At 41.1% G+C, this 27676-nt stretch overlaps 3 protein-coding genes and 1 long non-coding RNA gene across 11 annotated transcripts in view; 1 reads left to right on the forward strand and 3 right to left on the reverse strand.

Annotated features, from left to right (window-relative positions):
• Nucleotides 1–8179, reverse strand: part of TRIM66 (tripartite motif containing 66) — a 61935-nt gene extending 53756 nt beyond the window's left edge. Inside the window, exons 1-3 of one of the 3 annotated variants that reach the window (XM_083590496.1) lie at nucleotides 5976–6169; nucleotides 5107–5214; nucleotides 4933–5000 (exon numbers count right to left, since the gene is read on the reverse strand). The gene's annotated coding sequence lies outside the window, so the exon portion shown is untranslated. Of the gene's footprint in view, nucleotides 1–4932; nucleotides 5001–5106; nucleotides 5891–5975; nucleotides 6170–7868 lie in introns of those variants that run through there. The other 2 variants (XM_083590498.1, XM_083590495.1) reach the window with 2 other exon arrangements.
• A 465-nt stretch (nucleotides 8180–8644) lies between these two features.
• Nucleotides 8645–10045, forward strand: LOC310752759. Its single transcript, XR_014543021.1, has 2 exons — nucleotides 8645–8723; nucleotides 9110–10045. It is a non-coding gene; the product is annotated as an uncharacterized lncRNA (long non-coding RNA).
• A 1319-nt stretch (nucleotides 10046–11364) lies between these two features.
• On the reverse strand, nucleotides 11365–16557 carry RPL27A (ribosomal protein L27a). The gene is made up of 5 exons (XM_083593529.1): nucleotides 16463–16557; nucleotides 14966–15029; nucleotides 14594–14669; nucleotides 12930–13104; nucleotides 11365–11558 (listed from the first exon to the last, which is right to left on the reverse strand). Exons 1-5 carry the CDS (start codon nucleotides 16463–16465, stop codon nucleotides 11430–11432), a joined length of 447 nt encoding a protein of 148 aa, XP_083449655.1. The 5' UTR covers nucleotides 16466–16557; the 3' UTR covers nucleotides 11365–11429.
• Nucleotides 16558–18313: 1756 nt separating this feature from the next.
• Nucleotides 18314–27676, reverse strand: part of DENND2B (DENN domain containing 2B) — a 145630-nt gene continuing 136267 nt past the window's right edge. For all 6 annotated transcript variants that reach the window (XM_083590792.1, XM_083590789.1, XM_083590793.1 and 3 more), the window contains 6 exons: nucleotides 25887–26064; nucleotides 23634–23675; nucleotides 23024–23135; nucleotides 21023–21262; nucleotides 20536–20622; nucleotides 18314–19121 (listed from right to left, as the gene is read on the reverse strand). In XM_083590792.1, the coding sequence (XP_083446918.1) occupies nucleotides 19087–19121; nucleotides 20536–20622; nucleotides 21023–21262; nucleotides 23024–23135; nucleotides 23634–23675; nucleotides 25887–26064 (694 nt within the window). In that variant the 3' untranslated portion in view covers nucleotides 18314–19086. The remainder of the gene's footprint in view (nucleotides 19122–20535; nucleotides 20623–21022; nucleotides 21263–23023; nucleotides 23136–23633; nucleotides 23676–25886; nucleotides 26065–27676) is intronic.

The raw sequence follows: 27676 nt of genomic DNA on the forward strand, positions 1-27676 counted from the left end.
TCTCCAACCTGAGCTCTTATTGGTGTGATTAATAAAGTTATGCTATCATCCATACCTCGGGTGAATGTCTAATTAAAACTAAGGGGTATTCATTTTCAGACAGCATTGCATGTAACACATTGCATCACTTGCCTTTGGAGAGGTTTCAACAAAGCAATTTTACGTGCAATCCCTATAATCTAGGGCCTGTAATGTGAAGCTAGCAAAAATAGCAGGTGCAATTATAATTCTGGTTTTTTAAAAAATAATATGGTGAAATTCTCCATCACCTTTAATGTTTCTATTCACTGGACATCTAGCGGTCATGATGGCTATAGTTTGGTGAGCTTCACATTCTGGAATCCATTAAAAAAACTGACGGAAAATGCCTGCCTTCAAATTCACTGTCTCATTCACATGTGGTGGACTGGGAGGTGGTCACCTATTTTTCAGGAGCGGGGAATAAACTGCGCAAGGGTTGTGGAATGAATGTGCCTTACCATTGGTAGACATAATGTCATCCCAGGCAATGTGGGTTTCATAATATGATGGATGCTCTTTCTCACTTATAATGCCTCAAAAAAGAAAGGGAACAAATGGAGCTTTTAAAACAGTTGAGAGAACAACCATGCACTCACTGCCAATAGTAAGCCTTCTCACTCCCACTAAACTTTTTCAGTTTTCACTCTCTAAAATCTCTCCCTTAGTCTTGGGGAGACAAGCCGCTCCCAATTTTGAGCCAAAACCTCTTTCCTGAAAACTTTCAGTTCAGCACTCAGATTCCCACAAGTGTTGCACTTACTACATGGTAAGCAAGCAAACAAACCAACAACAAAAAACCCCGCAGTTCACTAGCAGTTCTGGTTAGCTATTTGAGTTTAACAGCAACTCCCTTGGAAAAGGAGGGCATAGAATGACATCATCTGGAAGGTTCAGAGACAGCTGAGCAGTTCTCCAGGGTAAAATGCAACATCTCAAAAGCGGATTCAGCAGCAGGGAATGGCAGATGCAGCTCATGCCAGATAAGTAAGCACTTCTGTTTTTCTAGCACCCAGAAAGGAGCTGGGTTCCCCATTCAAGGATCAAATATTGTATATCTAGTGAATTTCACCTGCTTCAGAAAGGGCAAAGCATCTCCCACAGAGATTGCTCTAATACACACGATGGGCTGAGCTCCTATTGCTCTGTCCCAGCTTCTGCTAACCTAGCAGTTCAAAAGCACACCAGTGCAAGTACAGTAGTACCTCGGGATGCGAATGGGATCCGTTCAGGAGCCCCGTTCGCATCCTGAATAGAATGTAAGACGTGATGGCACGTCAGCGCGTGCGCAGGTTGCATTTTGCCGCTTCTGCGCATGTGTGTGACGTCATTTTGAGCATCTGCGCATGCATGAGCGACGAAACCCAGAAGTAACGCGCTCTGTTACTTCCGGGCTGCCACGGAGCACAACCCGAAAGCACTCAACCTGAAGCACATTCAACTCGAGGTACGACTGTAGATAAATAGGTACTGCTGTGGTGGAAAGGTAAAGGGCATTTCTATGCACTCTGGCTTCTGTCACAGTGTCCCGTTGCGCCAGAAGCTGTTTAGTCAAGCTGGCCACATGACCCGGAAATCTGTCTGTGGACAAATGCTGGCTCCCTTGGCCTGAAGCGAGATGAGCACCGCACCCCATAGTCGCCTTTGACTGAACTTAACTGTCCAAGGGTCCTTTACCTTTAATAACCAATAAGAATATATTTGTTTCTCAGGAAAAGGGTTTGTTCAGGGATGCTGCTAACCAGGTTGCACATAATAAGGAAAAGTACTGACAGATGCGCACACATACACACACACAAGCTGGATACAAAAGGGCTCCCTCCACTCCCCGGGCTCAGACATGCACATTCGGCACAACTGATCTCTTTAAAGCCACATAACATGCTGAGTTCAAATGTCAGCAGTTCCCTGCCCCTGCACTCAGCAAGCATGGACAATAGCAGGATACTTTTAGGCCGTGTGCATCACATGTGCTTTCTAAAGGCACCTGTCCTTCACAGCTAGCTCCCTCCCATGCCAATGTCATTAACAGCCCAATCCTATACCGTATACTCCTACTGTGTCGCATGAGGCTTATCTCCAGGAAACTGGGCTTAGTAGTTTATATGCAGCTTTAAACTCCCACATAAATTTTAGGATGATGCCCGTATAGTTGCCCACAGAGTTCAGCCTACCTTGGCTTTCTCATTTTTATCCACAGCCTTCTTACTGGCATGGCCATGCAAGTCCCTTCCAAGCAGCTTCAAACAATATCCATTGGTCCTCCAAACAAGTTTGAAATGGATAAATACATTTGCCAGATTACTATTCTGTTATGAACAAGAATGAATAATAAATTGTTACCACATCTACAGCTATGTGATTAGTTCACTCAAGGCTATTCCAAGACATATAGGTGTCCTGGGCAGAAGTTATGGATGTGAATGTTTCAGTCAAGACAGTAAATAACACCTTTGAGGCTTTCTCAAAATATTTTTCCCATGTGTGGGTGATACAAGAGAGGACACAGAAGAAAACCGGATGTTCATGGTAATCAGTGTAGGACTTACATTCACAAAATACAGGAGTTACGCCTCCTATCAGAAAACTTCAGATGACTCTACCACCCGGATCTGTATGCTTGCTTCGCTGTCTATTCCAAAGATGTCCATCTCTTTTCATATAACATGCTGCTAACCCTGACCCAATGGGGCCATGAGCTCTTTCCTTACCCTCCCCTCCCTGCCTCGGAAAACCACTGCTCCCCACCCCATTTCAGCAGCTGATTATTCAGTAATTTCTGAATGCCCAATGGTGAAGAAAAATCTCCCTTTCATCGTATAGATGGGTCAGCCCCAAATTCATCATTGATTATTTTATCATGGAATAGATAGCCACATAATTCAGTCTGTGATCATGCCTAGCCTTGTCACAGCTGTAGAGTCAAAGTTATCAAGTACAATATCCAACACATAAAAGACTGCTTTTTGCTGGGCTCAAATCAGGATATCTCCTGTCTTTCACTGCCTCTCAATGGTGTTCAGTACACACAGTAACATCATTTTACTGAGATTCAGATTTGTTTTCCTTCCTTTTCAGATTCCTGACATATTAATTAGAGATTTGCACCTGGTGCCTTGTGTGGGCCTATGAGAATATCGCTGTTGATTGATTCTTTGCCCTGTCATTTCTCTTCTGTTTTTTTAAGCACATAATAATTCCTGATTTATAACAAAAGATGTGAGACACATAATTAATTACCGTTCCTGCCCCCTGTTCTACAGACTGCAGAATCTGTTGGCAGACACACTCAGGCATTTTCTGAATTGACTGAGGCATGCTAAAAAATATTGCTGCCATTCCCTACCCCATCACTGCCACACCCCAGAAAAGCTAAGTAAAATGTGTGCAACATATCCATACTCACACTTGCAGATTTCCCCTTAGTTTGAGCCGCAGCAGCTCACAGCACAGAACCACCCAAACTGCTCTCTAATTGAAAAAGCACCCTTGGGATTTAGTGCACCTTCAAGTTGCTATGGGCAAAAGCAATCCCAGGCACACATACAATACAACATGGGAACAACCCAAGGCACAGTTCCTGCTTGCATCCAGGCAACCTGTTTACTGAGATTTCATACTGATTTCTTTGCATAAAGTTTTCAGGGAGGTGAGCTGACATTGGCTAATTATTGAGCATTCATCCCAATTTGTTTCTGGGGAGGTTAGACAATGCTCCGGCAAGCAAATGTTATCTCAAACATTCCAATGCATTTTCTCATCACTTTCCTTATTGCAAAATGTCCAATTTTGAAAGGAAGTGAGCTTGTCGTGAAATAGCTCTAAATCAACTTTAATTGCACAACCTGAATTTGCCAGCATATGATTGAAATCCACCTGAAAATTGTGACTCTCTGGAAGCACCCACAGTGTGATTCTGCCTTTGAATTACAACCACTTGATGGGGATAGGATCACTACTAGTTCCTTATGCTGGCAGAACAAAACTTTGAATCAGAGTAGTGGGTTAGTTTGCTGGCAACACTTGTACCCTGCCTGCCCTCATAAAAAGGCTCAAGGTGACTAGCAGCAAAATCAAACCATTAGATAACAATTTAAAACATAAGTTACAAAACCATTAAAATACTATAAACAGCAATGGAAAAACAATAACGGAGCAGTTTTCAAAAATTACAAACAGTTTTCAGATTACAAACAGGTAGAGAGAGTAGTAAAACCAATACAATAAAGCCATCATCTGTAAACAAAAATCCTTCTTACATAGAAAAGTTTATTCTAGCTTCTGGAAGGCCATTAAAGAAACAGTGAGACACACTTTCCCCAAAGAGAATTCCAGAGCCCTAGAAGAAGACACAGAAGAGGCCCCTGTTGCACCAGCATTATTCAACACTGGCGTTATTACCACAGTACTCACTAACACAAGTGACTAAATGGGCACAGTTGACATCTAATGCACAGAAGTCAGTTGCAACAACAGTGTAACATATCAAATTAAAAGACAGAGCAAGTTAAATAAAACTAAGGGATCAGTGGAGAGCCTAAGGTGATTGCCCTGTGCTATGACCACGATCACGACTCTACCCTGCTGTCACACCATATCATAGGACAGGAGTCTAAAATAACTCAAAAAAAATCAATCACAGGGGTATATCATCTCCAGAAACATAGCACAGCTTATTTATATATAAATACATCGAGGCGCAGGACATGGGGCTCTATCTTATGGTAGACAACTAAGACCTTCAAATGTTGATGAAAAGGAATACTTGGTGTGAAGGAGAGGAATGTTGTTAACATTTTTTTTTCACAATAACTCACAGGAACATGGGACTCCAGATGCAAACACCCATTAAGAACCTCAGCTCCACTGCTGAGGTGCAAGGATAAGGTAAGTAAGCAAGGAAAGGCAACTCACCAGGGAAGGGCAGACCATGCCTCCAAGTCATCACAGCATAACTCTTGCATCTTTTCCATCTGTTTCCCCTAAGCAAAGAGATGGGTATGTGAGTCCTCAAACACTCATGACTACAGTGTGTGTGTGTCCCACAGCCCCCACCTTAAGGAAAGAACGTAAACAACACTCTCTTACTCAACAAGCTGGAGCTGTCTGAATGATGGTGTCCTCCATATGTTCAACCAAAGCACATCTTTCCTCTCCAGGCTCAAGCTGTTTTTGCAAATTTGCAGCTGAAGCTGGCTTTTTAAAATAAAAAAGGTAGACTGCTTGTGCGAAGCATAAAGGAAAAGATGGACAACACTGATAGATGAGGCAGAGAGTGATTCACTGGCGTGACTATTACTCATTTCAGCTCAGGGAGGCTCTCCCAGCAGTAAACTCTGAGCTTTTTATATTAAGGCTGCAATCCACAGAATACTTACTAAAGAGTAAGCACCAGTGAACAGAGCAGGGGCTTACAGCTTTGTAAGCATGATGTTGCCCTAAGGTTATATATTTGCTTAAGGTACTCAGCTTTGCTTCCTTCTTGCATCTCTAGCAGAACTTTATATTGAGCCAAATAAATTGTCAAATAGCAGAACAGTTGTAAAAAGAACACAGACAATAATGGTGGATTTGAAAATATTGAATAATTTGAGAAACAATGTCATTAAACTGTGACCCAAGCTTGAGATTGTGTAAGAAAGATTTCTCATTCTTTGTCATTAGGATGCTGGACAAGTCACTAGTGTCTGAACCATCACTACAGAGGTCAGTAGCACAGTAAAGTTGCTTGCAGACTGTTTGTTGAGCTTCTACCTGATTTGTTTGCACAAAATTTGAGGAGAGGCTATATGACATTATATCAAGCAAATGTTAAACCACACTTTCCAGTGTGTGCAAGAATGCCAAATTCATGTCAATTGTACACACAGCATTTGCCACTGAACCATACCCACAAATTGTGACTGTCTAAGCACCCAGCATTAAATGCTAAACATTTCACTAATTAAAGGGTTTACCTGCAGAATGCTGGTGCAGTAGTGAAAAGTTCATATAAAGGTCTGGGATCCTAAAATGATCATATACAGTATTTCCAGAAAGTTCTGTTATTCAAATACTACCAAGAGAAAAGCAAGAAAAACTCTACACAATATAAGAAACATCTGCCCAAGACCTGGTTATGCAGCATATTTTCATAGGATAAAACTTGCTGTGTATTACTAAAATTATGTAATTGGTCAGTAGTCCGACATAAAAAACAAACCTTATATTCCATTGGTGGGTCAGCAAAATATCAGATTCTCCTTTTCCCAATGTAATTATCTAAGATGCATGTGACTTCTTTGCATGATCTTAGTTGAGCAATCCCATTACATTTTGCTCAGGAAATAAACTGTTATCCCTGGGAGATGCATATAACTGCAATTATTAGACACACTATGAATTATTTACAATAAAACAGAGGAGTTTCTAGGAACAAATGAAAATGTTCAGTCTTTCTATTATTGTGTGTAGACAGTGTCATCATATAGTTTAATCCCCAGGTGGTACTTTATTTAAATGTACTTGGAGGATTCAGGAGTTTGCTGTTGCTGTTCTGTATTGTAGAGACAATGAAGTTCATATTGAGTTTTCTGACTGGTGTATGCTCTAACCCTTCCATGACATATGGAACACAATAAAATATGTGCCCTGTTTCCTGGATTTTGTTACTATGGTGGCCAAAGGCACTTGTGTATTCTATAACATTCATTTGTAATGTCATGCCCCTGATTTTAGTTCATCTCATGCTTGGACGTGGATCTTCCAGGATCTTCTGGGGACAAGAAATGCTCACACAAAAATATCAATTTTGCTCTGGGGCCCATTTAGCACAAGTCAGGCCACCTAGTGTCAGATTTGCCCTGTGTCATTGCATCATTCTGATGTTAAAGATGCGTATATGGGTTTGTCACTGTTTGAACTTAGGCTTTGGAGTCAGGAAGACAAATATGTCCCCTTGCCCTGGAATAGTTATGTTTCTTGAGGTGGGGGGAGCACAGCTTACTCACCCGTCCCCCAAGTCTTTCTCATTTATTTTAATCTGACCTATACCCGCCCTGTGGAACGCCCTCCCACCAGATGTCAAAGAGAAAAATAACTACCAAACTTTTAGAAGACATCTGAAGGCAGCCCTGTTTAGGGAAGCTTTTAGTGTTTAATAGGTTATTGTATTTTAGTGTTTTGTTGGAAGCCGCCCAGAGTGGTTGGGGAAACACAGCCAGATGGGCGGGGTATAAATAATAAATAAATTAATAATAATAATAATAATAATAATAATAATAATAATTATACCAGGGGTTGACAACATTTTTGGGCCAGTGGACACATAATGACTTTTGAGAGGGTGCTGGGGACAAAATGGCTGCTATGGGGCTGGCATGGCATAACACAAAACCGCTGCAGTGAGGAATGTGGAATAACACACAATTAGAGAGACAACGATCCCTGACCACGTAAGGCCCTATACAGCTCAGGACCAGCTTCCTTAAGACTGCCTTATACCTTAAACACCCAGAGTACCTGGCCCTGATAGTAAATAGCAAGTGTTCCAAGCAGTGCTGGGTGGCCACCTATTAAATTTCCCACTATGCTGCAAAGTGATACTACATCACATTCCCAATGCGGAAAATGAAAAGGCTAGTTAGGATATAGCTGCTTCTTGGAAGATCAAGCGAGAAAGGGGAGCAGCACAGCAGGTGGCTTCATTAATGAAGTACTGTATGGAATAAATATCGACAGCCCGAGGCCAATGCTAGGTGTTTCTACTCAGAGGAAAGTCTCTGCTCACTCAGTTCAATAGGACATAGTCCCAGATGTGTATAGCTGTGCAGCCTCAGGGAGTCAGTACCCCTGAAATCAAAAGGACTCGCTTCTGAGCATGCCTGAATGGCAAGGCTGCACTCCGAGGAACATACAGTTCAGGGACCAAGGGCCCCCGCTGGATACAAAAGGACAACAAAATGACTTGGCTGGGATTTATTCCAATTTTGCATTCTCCAGTGACGTTATCAAGCGAAGAGGGCCGCATTTAAAGGCACACCAGCAACTGCCTTCTAATAAATTGTAAGTGTTTGAGGTGCCACAAGAATGCAGTTTTAACTGAAAGCACAGATACCGCCCACTACGCTCAAGGGAGGAGAGGGGAAAAACTCCACAGGCGAAGCCTTTCTTTAAAAAATATATCAGCCAATGGTATGTGTTAGGAGCTTGTGTTTTGTTTTGTTTTTTTTGCGCTGAGGAAAGTTTCCCGCCCTCAACAGGGGCTCTGCTGAATTCTCCTCCCACTTGAGTGGCAAGACCAAAAGCTAGGTGACGTCATCGCCTTCCTGACGCTAACTGCATTTCACTTCGATGAGAGCGAAAACTTCCGGTATACCCCTGGATTGGTTTCCCGCCCCCACCCTTCCCCTCCAATGCAAATCGGGCATTTGTCATAGAGCTGCCACAGGGCTGGAGCGGCACAGTTACACCACAGCGTGACGGCTTTCAATGGCCACCGGAAGTGCAGGCTGTGTTGCCGCTCCAGGAATGGCCGAGCTTTACTTCTCTCTCCCGTTCTATGTGCCCCTCCCCCCCCCGCATGCACCCCGAGAGCATTGTGGGAGGTTCCTTGAGGAAGGTCTTCTTCCGCTTCCTGCTTCCCTTCTTCCTTTCACGTGGTGAGTAGCGGGGAGCAGGGTTTAAAAGGAGCGAATAAGTTCAAGCAGGCGCGCGATCTTTTTTTGGTGAGAGTCTTTCTGTTTCTGTTTGTGAAATAAAATATGTGTTTACAGTTCTAGACAGAATTAACGTATTGGTTTGAAACAGTAAATGAGTAAGAAGCTTGTGTACCTATAATTAATCGAGACTAGAGTCACATCTTGATGTCTTCAGTCGTTGTGGTGTGCTATAGTACTCGGAGAGAAAAACTAATCTTTATTCACTGACTTTGTTGTTCTGTAACAAAGTCAGTCACCAGGTTAGTGACAGACCTATACCTGAATTCCAGTGAACTTTCTGAAAATTGGGGGAGGCAGAGTGCTGATTAAAGTGACTAAAGAGTTTTAAGGGAAGAGGTTTGTAAGTAAAAATGAGCCACACAGCAACATTGCATTGTTTTTTTCCTTTGTAGCCATCCAGTTTATTTGGAAAAGTTGTTACCTTACTGCTTGAAGGGGGGAAAACTATGCACCAGATCAACTCTGCATGCTAAGTGGATGAGCCCCCAAACCGCGCTGGATTAAGAGTACCTGCTGATTTTGTAGTCTTGGTAAGTTTGTGAGGAGCAAATATAGACTTTGGATTACAGGCATCTTCAACCTTTTCAGGCCCAGGACCCGCTTTTAACCCAAACATGAAGTTGGCAACCCATTTCTTACTCTTTTACCATATATTTGCATGGTGATACTGCTCCGGTTGCAAACCACCTTGGATCAGGCTACTACCTTACCTACCAGTTTAAGAATAGTGTTCTACATGTTAAAATTTCAATTGTGTTCTGTTCATGGCTGGGGAGCCCATCACAGTTCCAGTTTGGCCTGCTTAACCCAAACCACACCCATCTGTCACATTGGGTGTGGTGGCTTCTGGCTTCAACTGAAGCGTCCAGTTCTCGCTCTTAACTTTAAAGTGGAAAATAATGCTGGTTATTTGTAATCCTTTTAAGTCTAAATTATCAAGTACCAAAAATGCTTGTTTACATCTATGCTATAGTCAGAGACCATTGCTTTGGGTGTACTGGTAGTGATTTGGAAGCTGCCTTCTGTTACAAAACTCTTAAAACTGCAAATACATTTAACTGAAGCAAGTTGTTCTCCATCAACCTTACATTCGGCCAGCACAACTTTCTACTCTCAATCTGGGTATGTCATTCCACCAATGTTTCAGTAAACTTGTTTCTGTCAGTCTGCATCCAGTCTGAGGGTTCTGCACATCTGATATGTTGCTAATGCCACTTAAGTTTGTATTGCAATTCTTAAATAGTTCTGAATAGGCTTGAGTTTATATTGAGGGAATACTTCCATTTTTTAAGTATTTTATTATTTTTTAATAAAAAGTTTGCATAAAAGCTGAAGTTGTTTGGTTTTTGTTTGTTACATGAGGATATAATTTTGAGGAACGCGTTCCAATGGATGTGTCTCCAGTGAATGTTCATAGGACTAACAACATCAAAATTGAACAAAGTAATCACACAAATTGGTGTTGGAGGGACTTTCTTGATCCTCCTTTATGGCCCAGGCCCACTTTGAAAAACAAAATTAGCTGGTGGAACATGTAGGATCCAAAACAGGTTGTAGCCAGCTTATCCTGGTAAAGTACTGCCTTTTTACAATGTCCAGGCATGTTTGGGAACGCCTTTCCCTTATGAGCATCTTTCTCCATATTAGTCCTCACTGATGCTCTGCTGTGGGCACCATGAGAACGCTTTTTCAGTGGTGGCACAGCCACTAATACACCACTTAACTTATGCACAAGCCTTTAGCTTAACCGATAGTTATTTCTGCTTTGTCCTCCCAAGTTCCTGTGTAATATTAAAGTACAAAGGATTTTTCACCAGTTTTTTTCTGAAAAGTTGCTCTAGAACCTTTAAGACTGTAGATAGAGGGGGCTCAGTGAAAATCCCCTCTCCTCCCTGATACACGAAAAGTACATTTCCTGCATCCAGTAGTCTGCTGGAGAATGCCAGTAGTGACTATCCCATTAAAGAAGTTTGAAGAGAAGTTTGAGTGGTATGGTAATGCCACTGGTTCCTGGGTGTACACTGGAATTTGTGAGCTACCTTTAAGAGTCCTGGTATATGTTTTTTAACAAATTATGTCCTGCATAGGGAATCATTCAATTCTGAAGAAAAACCATTTCAATTTAAAAAGATGCCTAAATTTGTAAAATGTTTTTGCTTTTCCTTAAAAATAATATATAGCTAGTTTGTTCTTGTTCACATCTGCTGGTGTGAACTGCACATAGTTTACTACCTAAAAAACATATGTATTAAACAGCAGAATAATGTGAACATGGTCACCTTAAGACTATGGCATACAATCAAAATTCTGGGCAACCACAACCAGTTGGCACAGAAAGACACGTTCCCAGTAGGGGACAAAAGCCACTGGTATCATGGTCTGAACTGCTCGTGTGCAGCTGCTCTCTCACATGTAGAACACTCCGAACACATTCAATTTCACAAAACAAGGTTCATGTGTTTAAGCCTATCTTTACAATGAGAAGGGCTGAAACGGAAATTCTGACTCCTGTGCCACTTTTGTGCTCGTACATTGAAGTAGCTGCAAGAAAACATTTTGAACAAAAAACTACTCTCTTGGTGGACCTTCCCCCCCCAAAAAAAATCAAGTTAGGAGTATTAGAATTGGCAATGAGGTACTTTTCAAATTTTAAGCTTATGAATACACAGCTGAAATTGTGTTTATTGAAGCCTGGATACATAGAAAAATCCTTTATGCCACTAACACGCAGGCACCACCAACTTCTTTGATTTTCTCTTCTGCCTTTCTGCTGAAGAATTTTGCTTTCACGATTACAGGCTGTTTGGGCAGTTTCCCCTTGCCCAGGACTTTGTAGTAACCCTGGAAAGATAAGGAGATTTAGCAAAAACTCTTAAGTCCAAATATAAGGTACACAAAGCCTCTTGCAGTCACTACCAGCTGAACCAATTTCCATACAAATCAAAAGCAAAATATTTCAACGTACTGTATGTAACAATGACATTGTAACAAATGACCTTTAGAAAAAGTTTTGCCAAACATTTACCAATTACAAAATATAAATCACCATGCATATTCAGTATTTTCTCACTTTGTCTGCTTGGTTTAAAAATACTTTGGCAGACAGAACAATTTGATATTCTAGAAAGGGTTGTCAGAAAACTAATATGCTATGTTGAAATGTCATTTTGTCCTCTCGGCCTGAGCACATACCATGAAAGGTTTGTATACGTACTTGGATGCTACGTTTGTTCCCACCAGGAACTCTTTAGTATATTTTTCTTCCCCCCGTGATCAGTATTCTACAGTGGATCAAAGCACACTTAGGAACAAAGCCAATGTCAAGAATGCAGTGTGCATAATGCAGTCTCAACACAAACACTGGGTGGCCATACATATTAAGAGCAAAATCAAGTTTAATATACAGTATAACTATACTGAAATCCTAATTATGACAATAGCTTTATTAGGCCAATGAAAATGTTACAAAATAGCACATAAGCTTTTCAGTTCTCTGCAACTCTTCATCAGGCTTGATGGTAAAGAAGCCGCCAAAGTTTGAGGCAGAGAAAGAATTGGAGCGAACGCCATCTATGTCTACATCTGGGAGACAGACCTAGGGAACAGCTGGTTTTGTATTTTCAGAGATAGGCAGTTGGCAACTGTGTTTCCTGCACCCTAAAACCTGCATAGCACCTAACAAAGCCTCATTTGAACATCTGCACTCTAGACACTCACCAGATGCAGACTTGGTCAGCTTTACCACCAGTCAAATTCTCCCTAACTTTATTTAGTATCTATCCCGAAGAAGAGTTCTGGAGAACTTGAAAACTTGTACATTGTTTTGAGACATTTTTGTTGGAATAGTTTCATCTTGAACTAAGAGACCTCACTCCAGGGTGGCTCACCTAGCACCTTCATTACATAATTTTAGGTGCCAGACAAAAACATTCCCCTTTCGTTAATTAAACTATAGCCTTTTAAGCTAGTGGGTGGTATTTTATTGTGTTGTGTATTTTGTGCTTTTATACCGTAAACTACCCTGTGATCCTTATTAGGCTGCACTCCTAACTGTGTCTACGCAAATGTTAGTCCAACTGAATTCAATGGGCCTTACTTTCAAGTAAGGGGTGTTACAAGTTCAGCTTTTATCTCTAAAACAATTTTAGGACTTACCATACTACACAAATGAACTAGCTTCACACACATTTTATATTATCAAAATAAACTTACCGAGCGTACAACATCAATAACTGGAGCTAATCCCGCCTGATTTTTGGCATAGTTCAGTCTTGTTTGCTCACTAACAAGTGTCCAGAGTTTATCCAGGTTCACTGTAGGACAGAAGTGCTGGTTTTTCTTCAAGTGGTAATGTCTCATACCAACTTTTCCAAAATAACCAGGATGACTGGCAAGAAATCACAGGCAGAATACAGTTAATGCATAACTCATTTTGAAATGCATGTGCATCATTACCTAGCTAGAGGACATACAAAGTATATAACATTAATTGCATAGCCTACTGAATGAGAAATTGTCTTCATTTAAATTTCTCTAGCCAGGTTCGTCAGGTTTTTTTATGCTTAAAACCATTGCAAGGTATATCTAGTCTACTAGTACCCAGCTTATTTCCCTCACACACACCTCAATGACATTGTCTCCTAGCCACTTTCAGACTGAGTTAATGTGGTCCACAGAGGTGAAGAACAAGAAAATAGAGTTGTAAGGAGTATTTATTGTCCGAAGTAATAACTTATTTAGTTCCAGGTAATCAACTAGAGCAAAAATCAAACTAATCAGATGGGAAAAAACCCTGTCTATTTGTGTCCTTACACAGTTGTCCCAGTATTTCACTGCCTGGTGCCCAAAGTACCATAAAACACGACATTACACACACTGCTGTACACAAACCACCCTAAATTTATAATTTGCCAGGAGGGGGTTCTGCACTACAGGTAACTTTTATGCCCAAATATTCTGTGACAGAAGGTGCCCAAATATTCTGTGACAGAAGACAAGCTACAGCAATTTCAAAAAAATATGTTGTTCTAAAGGAAAGGGAAAGCTGTAGTTGATCCAACAATAAATATTTGCCTTAACCGTGGCTACAATGGGAGGTCCTCCAAGCTCTTGCTTTTTATATGAAAGCAGTCAGACACACAGTTCTATTTGTTTCCTTGCAGCAACCCCAGCAATTCACCAAACACTTTTGGAAAATCAGAGCATTGACTCAGCATTACAAAGACATGCAGAATGATACCGATCCTCCTGGTGGCCCCACACCTCCCAGTTTGGGATATGAGTTTTCTGTTACTAACCTGGTGACTGACTGAACTATGAATAGGGCAGTCAGTGAATAAAGGTCAGTTATTGCTCTTCGAGTACTATAGCACACCACGATAACTGACAATATCTAGATGTGACTCTAGTCTCGATTGCTGTAGATCAGTAGCAGCCCATGTGATGGGTTTGAGCTGCCCTTCCGACATTGGCATGGTTGCAGTCTGGGCTGTGGACACATTCTGGTGCTCCTGGTCACACACACACACAGTCCCAACCTCACTGTCACCCTATCCAGGTAAACTGCAGCAGTGTAGCAACTTCACCCCACCAAACAGGCCACTTCTGGTATAGATAAGTAGCTTTGCATACCTAATTCAAAATTAAACCTGAAATCCTCCGCTTGTTTACTGGGACAAAAGTCCACCAGAAACAGTGTAATGGACTGCCTCATGGCCCTAAGCAAGAGTAGGTTATGATTCCACTTCAGCCTATATTTAACAAAAGTAACATCTACAGGGTGGTAAAGGTTATTTTGGTACCTATTATGGATTTGTTCTTTGCATTATATAATCAAATGCTTGAGAAGGAACAAAAAGTGAGGAAAAAATGCTTACTATTTGTCAAAATTAATTCTGTGGTGGTGCAAACCCCCAGCATTACCACGGCCTCCAGGATGCTTCCTGTGTTTGCCTATAATAGAAATGAAGAACAGATTAAAACCTTGAATTCAACTTCAATTAACAGGTATTTACATGCCTTTCCCAACCGCACTGTAACCATCATCATTTTCCCCTGCACTCTGGTTTTATTTCAGTCAAGGTTGTGAAATAAATAGCCAAACCTTAAAATAACTAAGTATTAAAAATGAAGCTTACAAGTACTACTAATGTTATCCTCTACATGACTTAGTCTAGTAATAAAGCAGAAGATAGCCTGAAACCATGAATGAGCACAAACCAACAAAGTAAATAATCCTCTACACTTACCGATACGGCCGTGGCCATGGCTAACATGACCCCTCAGTTTCCTGGTCTTCCTCAGTCTGGAAGGCTTAAAAGATTAGACTTGTGTAAAATATATATATATATGAGAACATACACAACAATGCTTGACGTAAAAGGGCTATCAACCCCTACCAGACCACACTACTTCAGATGAAACAATTTAAGCACAAACCCCTTTCCCCACTAATGGTTTGAACACAATTTTTTGGCTCCTCCTTTCATGAACTGTTTAGTTATAAAAACTCTGTAACTAAGAACTAACACATCTGCTTTCTTCCAATATCTATTTTTCACTTGTAAGCTTGAGAGCAGGGGCTGTTTCATTAGTGATTTTTGTAAGCTACTATAGGCAGCTTTTAGGCTGAAGAGCAGGCTTAAAAAGAGAAGTGTTAAATATATAAATATCTGTGGTTTTTTTAATGCATGTTACATTTTGTGGCATTGATATGGTTCTTTATGTTTATGCTTATAGGGCTGGACAGAAGGTAGATCATATTCCATAGGTAGACCTCTGACCAGTTGCTGGCAGATAACCTGGTACCTCGGCTGCTGGGATTCTAATTCTAATGAAATCCAGCAAGGCACTTCTTAGGCTCTTAAGATTTAACACTGCCCAGTTATGCTTTAAATTAAAATGTCCTGAATAGCCACACTTGCATTGCAAATTTGATATAAACTGGATCTAGCAAAAACAACAAAAAACCGACTGAAGTCAGCCCACCCCTACACTAATATACTCTTAGCCATCTTGAGCCTGCGCAACAAGATTTGAGTAAGTGAAACAAATACACTACCACGCTGTTTTAATTTTATATACTGTACACTGCCTTGGCATTTCAACGAGGGGGCAGTGTATAAATACTTCAAATAAAATAGGGAGGAAAACGCTTCTGCTGTGTGGTCTTTCTAGAATATATCGCTTTTTTATTATTACTATTAATATTCTGTTGGGAGCCGCCCAGAGTGGCTGGGGAAACCCAGCCAGATGGGCAGGGTATTATTATTATTAGGCCCTGCTCCCCCCCCCAAAAAAAGTACTATGTACTCTGGAGAAGAGCTTCTACAGGCAATGTGCTCTGCAGTGAGGAACCTTCCTCTTCCAAAAGGGGTGTCCAAGAGCCATCCCTTGCATACAGGGTTCCCACATTCCTCCCCCCGCCCCGCCGGGCAGAGATGCACGTGGCCCATTTCGGAATTATTTGCAGAAATTAAAGGGGGGGCGGACAAAAACGGGGCGCAGTCCTGGGGATGCGGCTGCCACGTCCCGCTCCAGGGAATTCCACGAGGCTCTGGACAGAGGAGGAAGGGCTCCCCTTTTCCGCCTCCCTCCGACTGCAGGACGAAGCAGAAGGAGGGAGAAGGAGGAAGGCCCTGGCCCAGGCCTCAAGCCAGAAGCCGCCCTCCTCACACGCTGCGCGGAGAGGCGCCGGAGAAGCCCCGCAAAACCGCCTCTGCCGAGCACGCCGCATCGCTACCTACCATCTTGCTGGGCCAGAGTCAAAGGGAAAGAGAGAGAGGCCTCTCTCGCGAGCTTTCACAAAAGAACCGGGGAAGCGCGCTCTTCTCGCGATGTCTCGCGCGGCGGGGGTGGGGAATGGGTCAACGAGGCTCAAAGCGCAGTTTCCGCCGCTCACGATCAAGCATTCATGCCTCACTTCCGGTTCTGAGCAAGCCTCCTCCATGTGCGGGGCAAGAGGGGCGGAAGTAGAGGTGGCCGATGCAAAAGTTTAGCCAGGGCGCGCAGCCAGAGGCTTCCTTTCGTTGCGTTGTTCTGAAATGATCTTAGAGAAGAGTCTTGTTGCTCGTTGTAGGAGTAACGTTGGTTATGGGAAGAGAACGCTTAAGGGTTTTAAAAGTGGTGGGACGGGGACGGGACACAATTTCGGCTGTTAAAAAGAGATTGAAGAAAGGTTAAAAGCTGGTGTGCAGTGCATGGGTTTAGTTTGCTTTCTTGATGAGTAAGAGCAATAAGAATAAGAACCCCAGTGGGTCCTACATCACTGTGTTTCTGTGAGAAAATAAATACTGGAAGTGTTATGAGTGAGAATCTCAGTATGGTGCTTGGTGTGTGTCTGGGATATCAGTGGGGTGTGGAGTTCCGTAGGGGGCAGTGTGAGGCAGAACGTATAGAAGGGTTTAAGTGTGGGATTTAATGTGGAGCAGGCTATGGCGGATTCAGTGAGCACTTGACTTTAACACTCATATTGGGGAGATGGTGCATGCAAGGTTATGGGATGTGGTCTCTTAAGAGGTGCCCATAGCGCACGCCCCCCACCCAATGGATGATTCTTCATTTAACCGCTGCACCACATTGATATTTCATAACCAAAGGAACAGGCATTGTGCAGAGCATCCACTAGTACTGATGGTGGTATGGAACCTTAAACAGTAAGGTTCGAAGGAAAGGAAATGCAGAAAAATACAGTGTGATAATTGCATTATTAATAGTGACCATTTTCACGCACACAAATCCAACTGGGTTAATCATGACATCAGTATGCCAATTAACACATGTAGTGTGATTTATTTATTTTTAATCCCATTGGTAACATTGACACTCTTGATCAATTGTAGTTCACCAGTTTTATGTTGCAGTCTCCCTTTAAAGTGCCATTGATCCATTATCGGGGCATTTTTTTATATGCAGAAAGTCATTGTGAACAATGAAAAATGACCTGATGAACAAACATTTACTTTGAAGTTTTTGCTTTTAAGTAGACCAATTGTCTATTACGTTCTCAACCCATCTAAGCTAATAGTCGCTGCTACATCTTTTAATACAGGGATAGGAAACATGTGGTGCTTCAGGTGTTATTGGGACTGACCACTGGCCATGCTCTCTGGGGCTCATGGGAGTTGAATAACATTGGAGGGCCACAGGTTCCCTGACCCTCTTTAAATACCGGTATATTCCATAAATGCACTGGGTAATGTCTGTTTAAAAAGCAATGCCAATAGATTCCACTGGATGACCAGGAATTCTAGCTTTTTAAAGAAATAAGCCTAAAGGAACAAATCACTCAGCCCTCAGGAGTTGCACAAGTCCCACTCTGCAAGTGGAATGCCTAGGATTTTCAGGATGCAGTTAGTAAATTCTATTAGTTTGAGTGTTACGTTGCCAAGATGCAGAGGTTAGCTTCTAACAAGGTTTAAAACAATGGTTTAGTACTTTGGGCTGTCAAGCCCAGTCCTATGAATATCTACTTTGGGGGGGGGGGAATCCCACTGTGTTCCTAAGGGATTTACAGCACAAGTTATACAACTTCAAAGTAAATCTAGTTATTCATTTAGTATTGAGGCAGCAGCCAACATCAGAAGAATTCTAATGAATGACATTTGACACAAGTATTTACACAATTTATTAGAAATCATACATACATTAGAAAAAGATGGACTGTACCTCACCATTTGCAGCCTGTGTGTCAAAAGGCCAGAGATTTCTCCATGTTTAGCAATCATAGTGCAGAACGCATTATAATTTACTGACCATCATTTAAAACAAAGCAGATAATCTGTGATTGTGAATCAAGTACCTTATTACAGAATAACTTGTTATTCTTTTTCTTGAAAAATTAATTAGAAGAAACACTAGAGAAAAATATAAACTCTGTCATATAAAAAATCAGACCTCTTTCATATACCCCCACCCCCAAATTCCCGCACTGGAGTTCATTCGCTTCCACAGTACACCATGTAGCTCTCACAAATATCTGATGAAGTCAGTGGTTCCGCTGAGACAGTCGGCTGCACATAATTAGCTATTCAGTTTGCACCAAGCATAACTCAGTTTGCACTAAAGAAAGAAGCACTTGTTATTTTCAGGAATATACAAATATTACCACAGTTGTCCGTGCTCGTGACAATTTTTGTTTGTTTGTTAAGGATGCTTACAGCACATCATTTACAAATATCTATCCAAATACATTATTATTATTATTATTATTATTATTGCTGATGCACAGTGAAACATCATTTGCAGTCACTTAAACTTGTGACCAGCTAATTTTGTCCCCTCCAGCATCAGAATCAGGAAAAAAGATGTAGGTGGTGATCTGTGCCAGCATCATAAATAGTCTTTGGATCCATATTTCAGTAGAAATGAATTAATTCTTCTTGTGAAGGAACCTCATTTTATTTCCTGAAATAACACAAATGAGATATCATAGAGTTATTGATATACATTTTAAACCATCAAGAATTCAAAACAGCACAACTTCTTTTTGGTAAAGAGGTCACAGCATACAAAGCATTCTATATCTTGGTGGTGTCTCAGAAAAGCAGCATAGCATTCACTACTACCACAATCCTGGTTTATGTACATGAGATGAAACACAATGGTGAAGCACTCTCGTTTTACAGTGGTACCTTGGGTTATAGACGCTTCAGGTTACAGACTCCACTACCCCAGAAATAGTACCCCGGGTTAAGTACTTTGCTTCAGGATGAGAACAGAAATTGTGCTCCAGTGGTGCGGCAGCAGCGGGAGGCCCCATTAGCTAAAGTGGTACCTCAGGTTAAGAACAGTTTCAGGTTAAGAACGGACCTCCAGAACGAATTAGGTTCTTAACCCGAGGTACCACTGTATGTCTTAAAATTTATTTTCATGCTCAAACATTATAATAAAATTAATTAGCAGAGGAGAACTATCTGACACATGCATGGAGTGTGTGTGCACAGGTAACAATTTTTGTGTACAAAGAGGAATGATGTCTTCCTTATCACTACTGTACAATTGTACTGGGCTGACAAGCTTACTGTCTCTGTTTTTTAAAGTCCTCACCGCAGCCTCCTCTCCACATCCCATTTAAGGACATATTGTTAAAGTATATTGTTATATCTTTGCCCTCCCTTGATTCTTTTGAAAAGCATGAGCTTTACATTATATGAACTTTACGTTATATGCAATGAATGAATGAAACGAAGTCCCATTTTTTCCCCCAAAAATAAAGAGACTGCAATTTTAAGTGTGTGTTTGGAGGGCAGGTCCTTGACCCTTTTCTGCTTTTCATCTACATGTATAGTTCCCCCCTCAGTCTAGAGTCTCGCATATACTCTAAAGCAGGGATGGGGCATCCTACAGATGTTACTGGACTCCCACTCTCATCATCCCCACAAACACAAACAATTGAACAATCTAGAAGCCAAAGAGCTAAATCAATTCTTTCTTTTTTTTAAAGAAGCACACCTTCCCTTCCTATATTAAAACGAAAACAGTACTATGAATTGCATTTTGTTTTGCTTATCAGATACAATATATTATAATTTCATTTGATCAACTGAGGCCCTTCTAAAGAATTTTCAGTTGTTGTACGCATTGGATCATGAAGCAAAGCATGTTACCAGGACTGTTAAATAGGTCAGCACTTTCTGCAGAAGCTAAGCTCTTCCATTACTTGTTAATAAATGTTGCCTTCTCTTGCATATCTACCAGATGCTACAATGAAGAAGCCTCCAGGAACGAAATGTGCTTTATAATAGGGCCTTTTCTTAGCATTTTTTCAACATGATGCACATGTTTCAATATTTCAAAGCCTCTGTTTTAAGTTCCTTACCAAGGCCTCGCAGAAACTTATTTACTCCACTTTGTTCAGTGTCTGGAAGCTCTTCCAAATACTGTTCAACCCTCTGTTCAAAGAGACCTGTGGGAAATGGATGAAAGAGAAATATTGGTCTTTTTCCAAGAGAAAGGAGGATCAAGACCTAGTGCTCTTACTTTTGTGGCAGCCAGAGACCCTCTCTCTCTCTCTCTCACACACACACACACACACCATTTGTTTTCTGAAGGGTATTTCAAAAGCCTTATTTTCAAACGTTCCATGTCTTCATTCATCCCAACATTCATCAGCCTTTCTCCTGTTAGGAGATGGTGGGTGGGATTGCCAAAGTCTTTTTTCCTAGACACCCGCTCCCTTTAAAAATAAATGCCAAGTGCATAAGCTGAATGCACACAAGCTAAATGCTTGTAATTTGCGAATTATGAGTACTACTATACATTAATAAATGAAAAGGCCATCTCACAGTTGAGAGAACAGGCCTTACCTTTTGCCCTGCATTTTCGGAGTTCTCTATCTTGGATAAACCCAGCAAACATCTGAGATTCCATAAAGACCTCTAAGAAACGGCGGATGCTCTTTGAAGCCACAGATTTGCGGAAAGCCTCTCTTTGGAAGACTCGCTCGGCCTTTTCATTTTGAGTGAGGAAAAGGGAATAGTGTCCGATCGTCTCCACAAAGAAACGGATGAACACTTCTGATACTAATCCATTCAGAGTATTACACTCTGCAAGAAAGAGGAAACAGTATATAGTAGAACCCACACAATATGAACTAGATGTCTCCTCCCCCAACTCCTGAATACCATTGTGTGTGTCCCTGCAGCTCCCTGTCACTGTAATTGCACATAAACATTATTAGGATATTAGAATAGGATGTTCATTATCAGACTATTGTTTAAAATGTCTAAGTGGTATACAACAGATTAGCCAACAAGTGCAAGGGAAATAATGTATTCAACAGGACATCACCAAGAGACTGTCCAGCAGCTAAAAGCATCACTCCCACCCCCAAAATCATTTGATATACATTTAAAATTCATTTGACGTAAAGACAGCATGCTAGTTTCCTCAATTCTCATAACCCCAGGCTGTACGAATACCAACAAATGGGTTTCACTCATCCTTGGTTGGGTCTTCTGGAGCAGGTTTTTTGAAGACCTTCACTTTGTTCTTCAAACATTATATTCTGGGCATTTTCCTCATTTATCAGAATACCAATGGGTTTAGAGTATATACCACAATTATACCAGGAGCCAAGCAAAATGTTTGTTTCCAAACAGCCTTTGCAAGATCCTTTTCCCTTTAATGAGGATGCCTTTGAATCTCATGGAGAAACTATTTTGTTTAACTAAGAAAGAAACTGTGAAGGAATGGTCAAACATTAGTATGAAAGGAGCAGCCAGCAGCAAAGGCAGAATTGTTGCCACTCTCAGACTCCAGTAAGTACAAAGCACACCAAGAGGCTCCTGCCAAGTTTCTATAAACTGATCCCCCCCCAAAGGCTCAGATCAATATCTGCCCATCTCATGTGGCTAGATCAGCCAATTGACTGTGGAATGTCTCTTGTCTTGTAACGTGGACACTTTAAGTTGATTTAAATTCCTCCCTTTAATTTGTAAATAAACAAGTAAGAGACCTTTTCTTCCCTTTCCCTAGTCATAGGATAACTAATATTATTAAATTGATTAAAAAGCCATTTGTATCCTTAAAAAAAAAAGGCTAAATGACAGGGCACTTTTGCAAGGATGCATGTAGCACAATCCCATGAACATTCATGTAACAAATCAAAATGAGTATCGAGCTCTGCAAAGCCAAGCGTGTGGAACTCAGACCTTCAGAACCTAAGAAATATTAAAATAGTTCTAAAGTCTCTTTAAGGGCTACCAAACACTTCAACACAGATGCATCAGTTGTTTTCCGAGGGAGGTCACAATGACTCAGATCAACACAGCAAGCTGCTCTGAACCAACTGTGGCTCCTGTTTCGCTTCCATTGGGAATAGCACAGCATCCAAGCTTGTAATTAGATTCTTACAAACACAATAAGTGAACCAAAAAAAAGAAAGGAAAAACAGTCATGGAAGTCACTCTCCAGAAGAGCTGGCTATAGTCAATCAAACGGTTAGCAATGCGTGACAGTGTTGCGGAAAAAAATGTGTGCCATCGTTAAATACTGAATGGTTTACTGTTGTGAAGTACATTTTTTGAAGTTGTTTTTCTTAAAGGATTTTCATAGTTAACAGTGGTACATAAAACGTCTCTGTTTTCAATTCATAGAGTCCTTTCTACAGGTCAGTTACATTCAGTGTGAGAATGTAATGGTGTGTTGTGAAGTACCCTTTAAATGTTGAAAAATATATATTTTTGTAGTTCGCTGATCAGTTTACATACAACATTCTTGTTTCCCTCTTTAGCTTCCAAGAACATATTATTCCCCATCCCACAAAGATTCGACTGTAAACAGGACTTGTTCCCAGCCTCTCTTACCCTCATCTGATTCGCTGTCTGAATCTTGGTTTATTAAATCACTCTTCCTCTCTAGAGCCTGCTCCAGAGCTGCTTGCAATTTCCTAGGCAAAAGTGTGTCTTCATCATCCATCTGAAGGAGGAAAACAATGAGCAGGCTTATTTCCAATCAAACTTTTTCAGGATTTAGAACTGAGAAACATATCTGATATTTCACACCATGTTGTAAATAAAGCATTAAACTCTTACACTGTGAGAAGAGAAAGCAGGCCAAAGCCAGATTTGGCAGTGATGTTGCAGCACCTTGCCCAGGTTTTTGAGGAGAGATGAGGTGTATTGAACATTTGAATTTATGTTGTTGGTTGTTCTATTTGTAATTGAAATTTTTATTTTGTTTTATGCTGTTTTAATGTTATTGATTCATTTTGGCTTAGATTGTGTATATCTCTGCCCTGGGACCTTTGGGTGAAGGTTTATTGTTTATTGTGAGGTTGACACACCCACCATGTTTTCTCATTCTTAACTGATGGGTCAACCTCACAACTCGGCCTGTTAACTCTATTTTTGTTTTTCTAATGGGCTATGAAGTTGTTTTGCATATTTCAAGACATACATAAAAAACACACAGTACCTGTCTGATGAAACGATCAGATCCAAGGTTCACCATCAAAGCCTAAAAGGTAATCAACAGAGAAAAGTTTTATTGTGGTGCCTGGAGACATGTTATTGTCTTTACAAGAAAGGGGAGGTCTAAATACAAGTTTGACCACCAAATTGAACTTCTAGTGCCGTCCAGTGGCTTCAGAGTGTTTGGTATGCACCAATAATGTATAAAGCAGGAACCCAAGCTTGTAGTGTACTGAACATCCACTTCGATGAGAATTAAGCTGAGAGTCTTACATCAGCATTGTGCCCTCCATATGCTATGGACTAAAACGCTCATGATCCCTGATGATTTGGCACTCTGCCTGGGGCTGATGGGGATTGTTTGATCCTTCCTTTATTCAAGAAGACACAGTTCCACTAGTATCTGAGAAGGTATTCATATAAACCCGGGGTGGGGAACATTTTTGGCTCCAAATGCCAGATCCTTATTAGGATCAATCAGCCTTGTGAGCCAACTTTGACAGGTGGATGGGCCAGCTCTTGAGCTATATGGACCAATGGTCTGACTCAGTATAAGGCAGCTTCCTCAGTTCCTATGACATGGGCCTTCCTATGTTCCTATTATATGGGAAGAAATCATGTCATTCCGTTTACTCAGACATTACCAGAACAGTAACAGATCCAGACACTCAGAAGCAATTCTTATGACTCTCTGATACTGAATGAAGCTACCCTTGTATATATAAATAGCAATATAATAAGAAATTTGAGCAAGAAGAAGAAGAAGAAGAAGAAGAGGAAGAAGAAGAAGAAAGAAACCTGCTTTGCACATGTCACAAATAGTGGCTCAGAATCAGCCCTATCAAAACACCTGTTCCCCTGCTTTCACGACCCATTGAAATAGAACAATGACACCGTCAGGTATGCAGTTGTCCTTAATATTTTCTGGACTGATGCCAATTACCAATGTAGTATCTTCCTCATCCTCTGCTCTCATGTTTGCCATGTTTACACCACAGGAAATTAGTTCTCACGGTGAGCAACTTTCATGATGGATGAAAGTATGTAAAGGAGAATGAATAAACTCAGAATTCAGCTCAGAACAGAATAGTTGTAGGCAACAGCATTTTGACCACATTGCTCCCTAAGCAACAAGCTGCCAATATACCTTCCTAGAATGGTCTGTGTAAATTTACCACTCAATTTTAACACTCATGATAATTGGTAAGAGCCTATGTATTGATAGTTGCTTCTCCATTCCCATGCATTTGGTAGAAAATACCCAGATATGTCATAAGAGTTCGATTCAGGCATGCTCTTCATATGTAAAGCTCACATGGGAGCAAGGTGAGCAAAAATGAGAGGGCTACACCCACCGCCTTCCAACTCAGCGATTACAACTATGTGAAGTGGAGGATTCTGAATTGTGCAAAGAGCTTCCATGAGTAGAGGAGGTCCCTTGCTCCATGAGTTGGAAGATGATGGGAATAGTGACACAATGGCACAGCTTAGCATGCTCAACCTGCTTGCATTGTAGGGTTTGCATATGAGAATGCCCAAATAGAACTAAGATTGTACATCTGTCCTGGACAAACTTGCTTCTTGTAAAATGGTCTGTTTCTCTACCATAGTCCATCTTTGCTGGTGTTACAGGCAGAAATACAATTAAAAAATGAATGCATCCACCTCATAAGGATGTAAGAATACAAGCTTATCAAAATCAATGAGTTGCAATTCAGATCACCTATCCCAAAATTGGCATTTCAGTGTTATACTCACTCTAGCAGCATTGGGGAACCTCAAGCTCAATAGCCAAATGTGTCCTCTATGCCTCTCTATCTGGCCTTTGTAACACCACCCTGTTCCCAGGCCAATCCCCCCTACCAGCCCTGCTTTGCACCCCAATGGGTGTTTTTGCCTGCCTAGAATGTAGCTTTGAACTCTCATCTTTTCTTTTGCTTACCTGGATGGATGATAGAGTGGTGTATGTGGAAACTAGCCTACTAGAAAAAGTGAGATTCACTGCTTGGCACACTTTTGCCTCTGGCCCTACATACCCCTGGCATTTGGACATCAGAAGGTTGTCCAGAAGGGAATATGGTCCATGGGCTGAAAATGGTTCCCCACCCCTGCAGTACAGCTTGCACATCAATGAGGAGGAAACCTTTCAGAGATGTAATGGCATTGTTTCCCATCAGTTGCAAGTTGCAAGTTCCCATCAGTTGCAAGTTCTTTCCTGGGAATTTCACTTACAATGAACTATAGACTCCATTCCTACCTCTTCTACTGGTAGCTCCTTTAATTTAGGCAGTGAGTTGGAAAGCAATCCAACCAGAAATGGAGTAGGGCAGCAGACAATGTCAATCATGGAAGAAGGCAGGACTGGAATGAATGTGTGTTGCCAGGAGAAGGGGTACAGCAAAGCCACCACCGCATGAGAGCAGCTGGACAAGGTGCTGAGGACAAAACAGAATGGACATTAGCATGTGCTTTAACAAACAAACAAAACTTTCTGCTTGCTTCTTAATAAAAGTCGGGACACTTCTAGTTTGTCACTATATTCAGATGGGGTTAAATCACATACCAGCAAATTCAGGTTGTACACTTCCCCAAAAGATGTGACTTTCTACTATAAGGAAAGGGACAAGAAAATGCACTGGAAAATATGGGATAACATTTGCTTTTGTGCAATGTCATCTAACCTCCCCACAAACAAATCAGAATGAGTGCTCATTAAATAGCTGGTGTCACTGAAACTCCCTGCAAACAAGTCTGGATGAACACTCAATAAACCAGTTGTCTGGAAGCACACTCAAAGAAAAGAGAACACCCTACATTCACGCACCACAAAATGGTCTTCAGGATGACTTTGCACATTATCCAAATCCAATCTTTCCTGCTTAGTCAAAAGTCATCACCAGTCACCAGTTTATGGAAGCCCACCTGGTGTAAACCTTGCCAGAGTTTAACCCCTGGCAACAATTATATTATTTCCCTAGACAATTGGATAGCCCCAGTGATATGATATATTGTCCTGCTAATCTGTTTCTAATAGGCTTATATGATTTTATTACTGTATTTTTAAACTTTTCTTGCAAATTATTTCAGGACTTCTTCTCTTTTAACCAGGAAACAATGTATAAATTTAATAAACCTAATTAGTAATACAGCAAAAAAGTAAAAGAAAAAGGGAGGCACAGTTCAAAATATATCATTGAAACACTTTAAGAGCATACTATATTCTAAGAATCACTTTCACTAGTTCAGGATCCTTTATAGCGTATCCAGATTCAGCTAGAGAAAATGCTGGCCAAACAATAAGAGAGTGGACAAATTTTGTTTTTGAAAAGTAAATCAATTAATTACATATACACTTTAACATTTTTCAGGGGAAAGCAATGGAACAATTACTGTATTGAGCACAGCTTTGGGTTAATATGGTAAAGGAGTGAACCCATTCAAAACCAGTATCTGAGAACAAGATTCTAGCTACCACATGGTACGCCAGCCTCCCTGTTATGAGCTGAAACTAATCTGCCAAAGTTGGCAGCTCTAGTAAATGACAGGATGATTGTTTACCTACTGTTTACCTACTGGATTAAATTACGGTATCCTACGGAAATAGTCTGAAGCTTTCAAAGTTAACACTGATTAGTATCCCGACTAGGTTAAATCAGTCACTAAGCTGATAGCCGTGATAGGATTTTTTGTCTAGTCTTGATAGGATTTTGTTGTTGTTTGGGAGTGAAGAAAGCATTGGACATGTTACCCATAAATGAGGGGGGAAGAAGCATGAACCTCACTTCCAGTATAACATGTAGATGGAGAAATTGCACATCTCCCCAGAATGAGATGTGTGTGCTTCCAGAAGTGGAGCAGCCCATACATCTTAATACATGAATTGCCTGTCGATCTTAAACCAAAAGTGCAAAGAAGTGTTTGCTATCCCCACATGCTCTCACATAACATATCACTGAGGTCCAGTGTTGAGGGCCTTCTGGTGGTTCCCTCACTGCGAGAAGCCAAGTTACAGGGAACCAGGCAGAGGGCCTTTTCGGTAGTGGCGCC

The sequence above is a fragment of the Podarcis filfolensis genome (genome assembly GCF_964270895.1).
Source record: "Podarcis filfolensis genome assembly, chromosome: 1".
Taxonomy (NCBI): domain Eukaryota; kingdom Metazoa; phylum Chordata; class Lepidosauria; order Squamata; family Lacertidae; genus Podarcis; species Podarcis filfolensis.